This window comes from Procambarus clarkii, chromosome 39 (assembly GCF_040958095.1).
Source record: "Procambarus clarkii isolate CNS0578487 chromosome 39, FALCON_Pclarkii_2.0, whole genome shotgun sequence".
Lineage (NCBI taxonomy): Eukaryota > Metazoa > Arthropoda > Malacostraca > Decapoda > Cambaridae > Procambarus > Procambarus clarkii.
Window position 1 is genome coordinate 24,390,451 of NC_091188.1, and position 12,753 is coordinate 24,403,203.

The 12,753-nt window shown below is 47.4% G+C and overlaps 4 protein-coding genes across 4 annotated transcripts; 2 read left to right on the forward strand and 2 right to left on the reverse strand.

Moving 5' to 3' along the window:
- Nucleotides 1-3,206: 3,206 nt before the first annotated feature.
- On the forward strand, nucleotides 3,207-6,061 carry LOC138372631 (zonadhesin-like). Its single transcript, XM_069338125.1, has 2 exons — nucleotides 3,207-3,285; nucleotides 4,992-6,061. The coding sequence occupies exons 1-2, from the start codon at nucleotides 3,207-3,209 to the stop codon at nucleotides 6,059-6,061; spliced, it is 1,149 nt and encodes a 382-aa protein (XP_069194226.1).
- A 60-nt stretch (nucleotides 6,062-6,121) lies between these two features.
- Nucleotides 6,122-8,585, forward strand: LOC123760435 (dentin sialophosphoprotein-like). The gene is made up of 4 exons (XM_069338126.1): nucleotides 6,122-6,461; nucleotides 6,629-6,922; nucleotides 7,826-8,116; nucleotides 8,284-8,585. The coding sequence occupies exons 1-4, from the start codon at nucleotides 6,122-6,124 to the stop codon at nucleotides 8,583-8,585; spliced, it is 1,227 nt and encodes a 408-aa protein (XP_069194227.1).
- Nucleotides 8,586-8,955: 370 nt separating this feature from the next.
- On the reverse strand, nucleotides 8,956-10,083 carry LOC138372632 (uncharacterized protein C11orf24 homolog). Its single transcript, XM_069338127.1, has one exon. The coding sequence runs from the start codon at nucleotides 10,081-10,083 to the stop codon at nucleotides 8,956-8,958; it is 1,128 nt and encodes a 375-aa protein (XP_069194228.1).
- A 1,498-nt stretch (nucleotides 10,084-11,581) lies between these two features.
- Nucleotides 11,582-12,709, reverse strand: LOC123760436 (uncharacterized protein C11orf24 homolog). Its single transcript, XM_045746123.2, has one exon. The coding sequence runs from the start codon at nucleotides 12,707-12,709 to the stop codon at nucleotides 11,582-11,584; it is 1,128 nt and encodes a 375-aa protein (XP_045602079.2).
- Nucleotides 12,710-12,753: the final 44 nt, after the last annotated feature.

Sequence of the window (12,753 nt, forward strand, 5' to 3'; positions counted from 1 at the left end):
ATTTTTGAGTTAGGTTTAGGGAGTCGGCCGAGCGGACAGCACGCTGGACTTGTGATCCTGTGGTCCTGGGTTCGATCCCAGGCGCCAACGAGAAATAATGGGCAGAGTTTCATTCACCCTATACCCCTGTTACCTAGCAGTAAAATAGGGAGGGTGGAGGCCTGGTCGAGGACCGGGCCGCGGGGACACTAAAAAAAGCCCCGAAATCATCTCAAGATAACCTCAAGAAAGAATTGATATTATGAGACTTTGTGTCCATTTCTTTAGCAAGATACCTTGTGAGAGGTTCATTTGATAGAAGTCAAGCAGAGGGTGCTAGGGATATCATTCAGTAAGCTTAAGGTGTTATAAGTTATACCATCCTCACCAGGAGCAGCTTGTTTAGGTTTCCCTAATGCTGATGTTAATTCAAAGGGGGTTAGTAGCAAACTGATCTATTAAATCTGGTGAGGAGCGTGTTGTTTCAATTTTAAAGTTTCTGTTAATGTTAATATTATTTAAATGCTGCTGTATATCTGGGGGTAAGGAAGAAATTTGTGAGACACTAGACCATTGAGCTAGGAGCATGTCAGCATATTTCTGCAGGAGTATGATGAAGCTGAATTGGGGCTGAAGGTTTGGTAATGTTTTTAATTTTGTTCTACATTTCCGATAATGCTGTAGTTCTATTGATACCTTGTAGGAATTGTTCCCAATATTTGTCCTTAACTTGACCCTTAAGCTCGCGAAAAGCTCTGTTGGCATTGGAAATGCAAGTAAATTGTCAGCTGTTTTGTCTCGTTTATAACAGTCAACAAGCTGAAGCACTTTAGCTCGCTCTGCAATAATAACAGGATACTCTGTGCATGAGGAACAACGAGTGTTCTTTTTTTTCCTTGATTTAACCCAGGTATCATAATAACTGGTGATGATACTGACAAGATCATTCTAAAAGTGGCCCACTGATACAGGTGTATACCCAGTGTACCACTTTTGTATATAAGCCTTAGAGTGCGGTTTAAGATTGTCTGGAATGTTAATTTTAACTCTAGGATGAGGATTAGACCTAATATCAGCTATATTGTATTCACAATATATTGCAAAATGATCACTTTCTAGTTCTGGGATGAGCTTAACGTTGACGTTTGTTACAACCCTGGGTTCTTCAGTGGAAACCAGAAGCCAAAATTGAACTAAATAAGCTACGTTAGAGTAGCAAAACGCAACTCGATGTGTCTTTGTTTGCATCTTCCCTGCCAGACGTAAGACTATTCTTGTTTCTCAAAGAACATTTAAAGACTGAGCTGGGGGTTGATTATTAAATAATAACATAGGCACCAACTATGCTTACTAATACTTTCTAATCATTTGTAAAGTAAACCTGAGTAAACTTGGTATAGGGCTGCGGTACGATTAGTTGAGCAGTCTGCCGGCAGCGAGCCAGCTGGGGGAAGGAGACTGAGACCCCATCTTTTTCTGAGCTGGCGTGGTGTGGACAGGATCCTCCTACCCCTCCTCTTCATTTCCTTATTTCTGTGTCTTGTTCAAGATAAGTATATACTGAGTACATTATTCAATCTCTGGCATACTCATGTTCTATGTGTAGAGTAGTATATTTTGTGTGTAGTAGGTGTTTTTAGAGGTTATATTACGAGTTATTCTAAAGGGGGTTCCATTGGAACCACGTGGTCCCCCTACCCTAAGCTGACTCTAACTTCAAGTAATTCAATAGTAGAGCTTTACCCTAGCTTGTGTTCAGTGTAAAACCTTGTATCCTGCTTATGTGGACCAAGGCTTTTAACGTAAGGTAGTGTGGTAAAGTTATTATTATTATTGTTATTGGTGTGAATGTATATGGGGGGCTGTTAAGGGGGTTAATAAATAAGTACATGAATTATAAGAGTATCGTTCTTCCTGTGTAGGAGATCTTGATCATTCCCTAGACTGACCTTGTTGTGTAGCCAAGTAGTCAGCACTACTTCTAGTTTCCAAGGGGGCCGGGCCTTACTGATCTCCCCAAATAGATACATCTTTATTCTGACTGATCTTACCCCTGAATAGCACTAGTTTCCCCATAGCAAGCCCACCATTTTTTATAACAACGTTGCTATCTGCTAGGCTGTACCCAATCATATAATCCAGCCTACCTCCCAATAAATGGGTCTGTTTATCAGTATCATACACAGTAATATTATGATCATTAAGGTATTTCAAGAAGACCCTTCCATTATTGTTACACTGAACATCACCAAGAGTTCTTAAATAGTGTGACGAACATTAAAGTCACCCATACATAACATAGCTGTGTTACCTGTAGGTTTTGGTAGCAGGTCTGCATTAAGTACACTTCATCGTTCATATATGTTATACAGTAGGAAACGGCTATTTGCAGTTTGTAATTTGATTTTTTGATAATGTATACTATCACTCCTGTGATTTTTTTATTAGTTTACAGATTAATCCACTTTTAATATACGTGAGTAAACCAGTTCCAATATCGTTGTTGTATGTTATATATATCCAGGTATCCTGGGTGGAACCTTCTTGATAGTTGTGAACGTATATGGTTCCTGTAAACAGGTCACATCCACGTCTCTCATTTTAGCATACAAGATTACGTTATTAATCCGAAGATAAACACTTCGAATGTTCCAAGAAAAAACTTAATTGTTTTTGTTTGATGAGCTATAGTTAAGTATCAAGGGAATTAGGGTAACATTTATGCTCGTTAAACACTTGGAGAACATAACAAACTTTGCCCCGTGTGTCCTAAGTAATATCACCTTTGCGTAGGATGCGTTTTACCTGAGTAACAATTGGTGTTTTTCTAAACGCTTTATCTGTAACCATCTCAAGGGTTTCATCAGTGATCTAGTGGGGGTGTCAGTGAGGGATCAATAACTACTCTAACACCATTTCCCATGGAGGTTTAACACTCATGTTCCGTAGGGATTAGATAGAGTAGCCTCAACAGCTGAAAGATTGTCCCTTGCATCGCTACTGATGCTGTGAGAATTTACTTGATCACTATTGCTAGCATGATTCACTTCACTATCACCGGGCAGATTCGTCTCTAATGGTTTTATTTTAATTTCCAATTCATTAATTTTATTTTTTAACCAGTCAATTTCTTCTGTATCTTTGCTTGTTTGCTTTAGTCCTACCATGGTTGGAAACTGCTTACCAGAGGTGACATCAAGAGCTTCCTGCTGTCGAGGGCAGCCACGATGCCAAACATCTACGGCTTCACACAAACACCTGGGACACTCCCGGACCGGAGGAGAGGCTTCCTCCCCATCCTCAAGGGTAAGGGGGTCCCTGTGAGGACACTGCCTCGTATCGTGGTGTTGAGCTGAGCCCACACACAGGGTCATGTCGACAGTACAGAGAGATATGATGAGTACTGTGGCACTTATAATAAACAACAGGGAGGGAGGGGGGGATACCCAAGGTCTGATAGGACTTGATGGGATGAAATGTCCAAAGGTGTAATGTTCAGGAAAGGAACACTGCCTTTCCAAACAATGATGATCCTGTTGAGAAGTTGACCGTCCTTATGCATCCGTCTTTCCTTGTAGACCCCTTCAAGGTTATAAGCTCTCTCAAGAGGATACGCTTTGGGGAAACTGGTAACAAGATATTCCTTAAACTCGATAAATATCTCCGAAGGGTATCTGGTCAACCTGGCTGTGACTCGTATGTGATTCATATGCCGCTGCGAGCAGCTGCGCCTAACATCCTGGTTGACTACACGACCTAGGAATCACCACAAGGTAGCCAACCGTCACCTGACATTCGGAGCACTTTGTATAAAGTGTCACATTCACATTTTGTCAGTAACGTAAATTCACTTATTAATATTTTTTCTTTGCTTGTGTAAAGTCAAGTGGTAAAGGGATTTTTTTGTTTTTAATTTTTTTTGTAAAGTTTAAGTCTTTTTGTTATATTAAATATTTAAAGTTTTTATTTTCTTATTTTTTCCCACAATTGGTACACCGTTAAGGACTCAGCAGCTTTATTTCATTTTGAATTTTTTTTTATTAATGTGAGATTGGCACACCACCTGCCAAGGTAGTTAAAGTGCTATTCCAGATCGGTCACAATACATACATACATAAAAGCATACAAAGAAATATACATACACACGTATTCTTATATTTCAACCCTGCTTACGTTTGTACATACGAACTAATATGTTACATCCATATTAATACACACACATACATCAACTAAATACTTACACAAATTACGTAAATACTTACAAAAATTTATTGCGTACATATTTACACAAACATATTTTTGTACATACATGCTGTTATGACTGGCTCCATCAAGGAGTCACAAAATTTTGCTTCTCAGTGGTTGTATTCTTAATAACACTAACGTGTGCATAAGCTTACGTCTGCCTAAGCTTACGTCTACATAAGCTTACGTCTGCCTAAGCTCACGTCTACATAAGCATACGTCTGCCTAAGCTTACGTCTGCATAGGCTTACGTCTGAATAAGCTAACGTCTGCATAAGCCTTACGTCTGCCTAAGCTTACGTCTGCATGAGCTTACGTCTGCCAGAAACGTACGTCGGCATAAGCTTACGTCTGCCTAAGCTAACGTCTGCATAAGCTTACGTCTGCCTAAGCTTACGTCTACATAAGCTTACGTCTGCCTAAGCTAACGTCTGCATAAGCTTACGTCTGCCTAAACTTACGTCTGCATAAGCTTACGTCTGCCTAAGCTAACGTATGCATAAGCTTACGTCTGCCTAAGCTTACGTCTGCATAAGCTGTCGTCTGCCGAAGCAAACGTCTGCATAAGCTTTCGTCTGCCTAAGCTTAGGTCTGCATAAGCTTACGTCTGCCTAAGCTTACGTCTGCATAACCTTACGTCTGCCTAAGCTTTCGTCTGCTTAAGCTAACGTCTGCCGAAGCTTACGTCTGCCTAAGCTTCAGATATTGAGCCTGGATTATGGCAGATGCAGTGTCACGTCTACCTGTATATAGTGTGCAACTTTAAGAGAGTGAGGAAGCCACTTGTGACAGTGATTGGCACCACAATGTGACAGTGATTGGCACCACATGTGACAGTGAGGGTACCACTTGTAACAGTGAGGGTGCCACTTCTGACAGTCAGGGTGCCACTTGTGATAGTGAAGGTGCCACATGTGACAGTGAAGGTGCCACATATGAAAGTGAAAGTGTTACTAGTGAGAGTGAGGGTGAGACATGTGACAGTGAAGGTGCCACATGTGACAGTGAAGGTGCCACATGTGACAGTGAAGGTGCCGCATGTGACAGTGAGGGTGACACTTGTGACAGTGTGGGTGCCACTTGTGGCAGTGAGGAAGCCACTTGTGACAGTGAAGGTGCCACTTGTGACAGTGAGGGTGCCACTTGTGGCAGTAAGGGTGCCACTTGTGATAGTGAAGGTGCCACTTGTGACAGTGAGGTTCCATTTGTGGCAGTGAGGGTGCCACTTGCGGCAGTGAGGGTGACACATGTGACAGTGAAGGTGCCACTTGTAACAGTGAAGGTGCCACATATGACAGTGAGGGTGCCACTTGTGACAGTGAAGGTGCCACATGTGACAGTGAAGGTGCCACATGTGACAGTGACGGTGCCAATTGTGACAGTGAAGGTGCCACTTGTGACAGGGAGGGTGCCACTTGTGATTGTGAGGGTGCCACTTGTGAAAGATGGTGCCACCTGTGACAGTGAGCGGCCACTTGTGACGGTGAGGGTGCCACCTGTGACAGTGAGGATGCCACTTGTGACAGTGAGGGTGTCACATGTGACAGTGAGGGTGCCACATGTGATAGCGAGGGTGCCATATGAGACAGTGAGGGTGCCCCTTGTGAGAGTAAGGGTGCCACACGTGACAGTGAGTTTGCCACTTGTGACAGTGAAGGTGCCACTTGTGACGGAAAAGATGCCACTCGCGACAGTGAAGATGCCACTTGTGATAGTGAGGGGTGCCACATGTGACTGTGAGGGTGCCACTTGTGACAGTGAAGGTGCCACATGTGAGAGTGAGGGTGCCACTTGTGTCAATAAAGTTGCCACTTGTGGCAGTGAAGATGCCACTTGAGACAGCGAGGGTGACACTTGAGAGAGTGAGGTGCCACATGGGACTGTGAAGGTGCCAGATATGACAGTAAAGGTGCCACATGTGACAGTGTACGTGCCACTTTTGACAGTGAGGGTGCCACATGTGAGTGAGGAGGCCACTTGTGGCGGTGTGGGTGCCACTTGTGACAGTGAGGGTGCCACATGTGGCAGTGAAGGTGCCAGATATGACAGTAAAGGTGCCACATGTGACAGTGTACGTGCCACTTTTGACAGTGAGGGTGCCATTTGTGACAGTGAAGGTACCACATGTGAAAGTGATAGTGCACCATGTGACAGTGAAGGTATCACATGTGACAGTGAAGGTGTCACATGTGACTGTGAAGGTGCCACTTCTGACAGTGAGGGTGCCACTTGTGACAGTGAGGAGTGACACATGTAACAGTGAAGGTGCCACATGTGACAGAGAAGGTGCCACATGTGACAGTGAAGGTGCCACTTCTGACAGTGAGGGTGCCACATGTGACAGTGAAGGTGCCACTTGTGACAGTGAAGTATCCACAAGTGACTGTGAGGGTGCAACTTGTAGGTCAGGGTGTCACATGTGACAGTAAAGGTGCCACTTGTGACAGTGAAGATGCCACATGTGACAGTGGGGGTGCAATTTGTGATAATGAACGTGCCACTTGTGACAGTAAAGGTGCCACATGTGAAAGTGAAGGTGCCACTTGCGGCAGTGAGGGTGCCACTTGTGACAGTGAGGGTGCTACACGTGAAAATGAAGGTGCCCCAAGTGACAGTAAAAGTGCCACATGTGATAGTGAAAGTGCCACATGTGACAGTGAAGGAGCCACTTGTGAGAGTGAGGGTGCCACTTGTGACAGTGAGTGAGCCACTTGTGACAGTGAAGGTGCCACATGTGATAGTGAAGGTGCCACAAGTGACAGTGAGGAAGCTACACGTGACAGTGAAGGTTCCACATGTGACTGTGAGGGTGCCACTTGTGACACTGGGAGGTGACACTTGTGACAGTGAGGGTGTTACATGCAACAGAGTGGGTGCCACATGTTACAGTGAGGGTGCCACTTGTGACAGTTAGGGTGCTACATATGACAGAGTGGGGTGCCACTTGTGACAGTGAGGGTGCCACTTGTGACAGTGAAGGTGCCACATGTGACAGTGAAGGTGCCACATGTGACAGTGACGGTGCCAATTGTGACAGTGAAGGTGCCACTTGTGACAGGGAGGGTGCCACTTGTGATTGTGAGGGTGCCACTTGTGAAAGATGGTGCCACCTGTGACAGTGAGCGGCCACTTGTGACGGTGAGGGTGCCACCTGTGACAGTGAGGATGCCACTTGTGACAGTGAGGGTGTCACATGTGACAGTGAGGGTGCCACATGTGATAGTGAGGGTGCCATATGAGACAGTGAGGGTGCCCCTTGTGAGAGTAAGGGTGCCACACGTGACAGTGAGTTTGCCACTTGTGACAGTGAAGGTGCCACTTGTGACGGAAAAGATGCCACTCGCGACAGTGAAGATGCCACTTGTGATAGTGAGGGGTGCCACATGTGACTGTGAGGGTGCCACTTGTGACAGTGAAGGTGCCACATGTGAGAGTGAGGGTGCCACTTGTGTCAATAAAGTTGCCACTTGTGGCAGTGAAGATGCCACTTGAGACAGCGAGGGTGACACTTGAGAGAGTGAGGTGCCACATGGGACTGTGAAGGTGCCAGATATGACAGTAAAGGTGCCACATGTGACAGTGTACGTGCCACTTTTGACAGTGAGGGTGCCACATGTGAGTGAGGAGGCCACTTGTGGCGGTGTGGGTGCCACTTGTGACAGTGAGGGTGCCACATGTGGCAGTGAAGGTGCCAGATATGACAGTAAAGGTGCCACATGTGACAGTGTACGTGCCACTTTTGACAGTGAGGGTGCCATTTGTGACAGTGAAGGTACCACATGTGAAAGTGATAGTGCACCATGTGACAGTGAAGGTATCACATGTGACAGTGAAGGTGTCACATGTGACTGTGAAGGTGCCACTTCTGACAGTGAGGGTGCCACTTGTGACAGTGAGGAGTGACACATGTAACAGTGAAGGTGCCACATGTGACAGAGAAGGTGCCACATGTGACAGTGAAGGTGCCACTTCTGACAGTGAGGGTGCCACATGTGACAGTGAAGGTGCCACTTGTGACAGTGAAGTATCCACAAGTGACTGTGAGGGTGCAACTTGTAGGTCAGGGTGTCACATGTGACAGTAAAGGTGCCACTTGTGACAGTGAAGATGCCACATGTGACAGTGGGGGTGCAATTTGTGATAATGAACGTGCCACTTGTGACAGTAAAGGTGCCACATGTGAAAGTGAAGGTGCCACTTGCGGCAGTGAGGGTGCCACTTGTGACAGTGAGGGTGCTACACGTGAAAATGAAGGTGCCCCAAGTGACAGTAAAAGTGCCACATGTGATAGTGAAAGTGCCACATGTGACAGTGAAGGAGCCACTTGTGAGAGTGAGGGTGCCACTTGTGACAGTGAGTGAGCCACTTGTGACAGTGAAGGTGCCACATGTGATAGTGAAGGTGCCACAAGTGACAGTGAGGAAGCTACACGTGACAGTGAAGGTTCCACATGTGACTGTGAGGGTGCCACTTGTGACACTGGGAGGTGACACTTGTGACAGTGAGGGTGTTACATGCAACAGAGTGGGTGCCACATGTTACAGTGAGGGTGCCACTTGTGACAGTTAGGGTGCTACATATGACAGAGTGGGGTGCCACTTGTGACAGAGAAGGTGCCACTTGTGACAGAGAAGGAGCCACTTGTGACAGTGAAGGTGCCACTTGTGACAGTGAGGGTGTCACTTGTGACAGTAAAGTTGCCACTTCTGGCAGTAGGAGGTGCCACTTGTTTTAGTACAGATGCCACTTGTGACTGTGAGGGTGCAACTTGTGACTGTGATGGTGCAACTTGTGACAGATGATGCCACATGTGAGAGTGAGGGTGCCACTTGTGTCAGTGAAGGTGCCACTTGTGACAGTGAGGGTGCCATTTGATAGAGTAAAGTTTCCACATGTGACTATGAGGGTGCCACTTATGACAGTGAGGCTGCCACTGATGGGAGTGAGGGTGCCACGTGTGACACTGAGGTGCCACATGTGACAGTGAGGGGTACCACTTGTGACACTGAGAGGTGCCACATGTGACTGTGAGGGGTGCCATATGTGACAGTGAGGGTGCCACATGTGACAGTGAGGGGTGCCATATGTGACAGTGAGTGTGCCACATGTGACAGTGAGGGTGCCACTTGTGAGAGTGAGGGTGCCACCTGTGACAGTAAAGTAGCCCCTGGTGGCAGTGAAGGTGCCACTTGTGACAGTGAGGGTGCCTTTTGAGAGAGTGAGGGTGCCACATGTAACTGTGAGGGTGCCACTTGTGACAGTGAGGGTGCCACTTGTGACGGTGAAGGTGCCACATTTGACAGTGAGGGTGCCATTTTTCACAGTAAGGGTGCCACATGTAACAGTAAAGGTGCCACTTGTGACTGTGAGGGTGCCACTTGTGAGAGTGAAGGTGCCACATGTGACAGTGAAGGTGCCACATGTGACAGTGAAGAGGCCACTTGTGACTGTGAGAGTGCCACTTTTGAGAGTGAGGGTACCACAGGTGAAAGTGAAGGTGCCACTTTTGACAGGGAGGGTGCCACATGTGACAGTGAAGGTGTCACATGTGACAGTGATGGTACCGCTTGTGACAGTGAGGCTGACACATGTAACAGTGAAGGTGCCACATGTGACAGTGAAGGGGCCACATGTGACAGTGAAGGTGCCACATGTGACAGTGAAGGTGAATTTTGTGACAGTGAGGGTGCCACATGTGACAGTGAAGGCTCCACTTGTGACAGTGAAAATTCCACAAGTGACAGTGACGGTGGAACTTGTAAGTCTGGGTGCCACATGTGACAGTGAAGGTGCCACTTGTGACAGTGAGGGTGCCACAAGTGACTGTGAGGGTGCCACTTGTGACAGTGAGGGTGCCATTTGTGACAGTGAAGGTGCAACATGTGAGAGTGAAGGTGCCGCATGTGACAGTGAAGATTCAACTTGTGACTGAGAGGGTGCAACTTGTGACAAATCGTGCCACTTGTGACAATGAGGGTCCCACTGGTGGCAGTGAGGGTGCTACATGTGACAGTGAGGGTGCCACTTGTGATAGTGAGGGTGCAACATGTGACAGAGAGGGTGCCACTTGAGAGAGAGTGAGGGGTGCCACATGTGACTGTGAAGGTGTCGTTTGTAACAGAGAGGGGTGCCACTTGTGACAGTGAGGAGGCCACTTGTGGCAGTGAAGGTGCTACTTGTGACAGTGAGGGGGGCCACATGTGACAGTGAAGGTGCCACATGTGACCGTAAAGGTGCCACATGTGACAGTGTATGTGCCACTTTTGACAGTGAGGGTGCCATTTGTGTCAGTGAAGGTTCCACATGTGACAGTGATAGTGCACCATATGACAGTGAAGGTACAACATGTGACAGTAAAGGTGCCACAAGTTACAGTGAAGGTGCATCATGTGACTGTGAAGGTGCCACTTGTGACAGTGAGGGTGCCACTTGTGACAGTGAGGCTGACACATGTAACAGTGAAGGTGCCACATATGACAGTGAAGGTGCCACATGTGACAGTGAAGGTGCCACATGTGGCAGTGAAGGTGCCACTTTTGACAGTGAGGGTTCCACATGTGACAGTGAAGGCTCCACTTGTGACAGTGAAGGCTCCACTTGTGACAATGAAGGTTCCACAAGTGACAGTGACGGTGAAACTTGTAAGTCAGGGTGAAACATGTTACAGTGAAGGTGACACTTGTGACAGTGAATTTGTCGTTTGCGACAGTGAGTTTGCTATTTGTGACAGTGAGTGTGCCACTTGTGATAGTGAGTGTGCACTTGTGACAGTGAAGGTGCCACTTGTGGCATTGAGGATGCCACTTGTGACAGTGAATGTGCCGCTTGTGACAGTAAAGTTGCCACTTGTGGCAGTGAGAGGTGCCACTTGTGGCAGTGAAGGTGCCCCATGTGACAGTGAGAGTTCAACTTGTGGCAATGAGGGTGCCACTATTGACAGTTACAGTGCCACTTGTGACAGTGAGGTGCCACTTGAGACGATGAGGGGTGCCACATGTGACAGTGGGGGTGCCACTTGTGACAGTGAAGGTGCCACATGTGATAATGAGGGTGCCACTGGTAACAGTGAGGATGCCATTTGTGACAGTGAGTGTGCTATTTGTGACAGTGAGTGTGCTATTTGTGACAGTGAGTGTGCCACATGTGACAGTGAGTGTGCCACTTGTGACAGTGAGGGTGCCACTAGTGACAGTGAGGGAGCCACTTGTGACAGTGAGGATGCAACTTGAGGCATTGAGGGTGCCATTTGTGACAGTGAAGGTCCCATTTGAGTCAGTGAGTGGGCCACTTGTGACAGTGAGGGTGTCACTTGTGACAGTAAAGTTGCCACTTCTGGCAGTGGGAGGTGCCACTTGTTTTAGTACAGATGCCACTTGTGACTGTGAGGGTGCAACTTGTGACTGTGATGGTGCAACTTGTGACAGATGATGCCACATGTGAGAGTGAGGGTGCCACTTGTGTCAGTGAAGGTGCCACTTGTGACAGTGAGGGTGCCATTTGATAGAGTAAAGTTTCCACATGTGACTATGAGGGTGCCACTTATGACAGTGAGGCTGCCACTGATGGGAGTGAGGGTGCCACGTGTGACACTGAGGTGCCACATGTGACAGTGAGGGGTACCACTTGTGACACTGAGAGGTGCCACATGTGACTGTGAGGGGTGCCATATGTGACAGTGAGGGTGCCACATGTGACAGTGAGGGGTGCCATATGTGACAGTGAGTGTGCCACATGTGACAGTGAGGGTGCCACTTGTGAGAGTGAGGGTGCCACCTGTGACAGTAAAGTAGCCCCTGGTGGCAGTGAATTTGCCACTTGTGACAGTGAGGGTGCCTTTTGAGAGAGTGAGGGTGCCACATGTAACTGTGAGGGTGCCACTTGTGACAGTGAGGGTGCCACTTGTGACGGTGAAGGTGCCACATTTGACAGTGAGGGTGCCATTTTTGACAGTAAGGGTGCCACATGTAACAGTAAAGGTGCCACTTGTGACTGTGAGGGTGCCACTTGTGAGAGTGAAGGTGCCACATGTGACAGTGAAGGTGCCACATGTGACAGTGAAGAGGCCACTTGTGACTGTGAGAGTGCCACTTTTGAGAGTGAGGGTGCCACAGGTGAAAGTGAAGGTGCCACTTTTGACAGGGAGGGTGCCACATGTGACAGTGAAGGTGTCACATGTGACAGTGATGGTACCGCTTGTGACAGTGAGGCTGACACATGTAACAGTGAAGGTGCCACATGTGACAGTGAAGGGGCCACATGTGACAGTGAAGGTGCCACATGTGACAGTGAAGGTGAATTTTGTGACAGTGAGGGTGCCACATGTGACAGTGAAGGCTCCACTTGTGACAGTGAAAATTCCACAAGTGACAGTGACGGTGGAACTTGTAAGTCTGGGTGCCACATGTGACAGTGAAGGTGCCACTTGTGACAGTGAGGGTGCCACAAGTGACTGTGAGGGTGCCACTTGTGACAGTGAGGGTGCCATTTGTGACAGTGAAGGTGCAACATGTGAGAGTGAAGGTGCCGCAT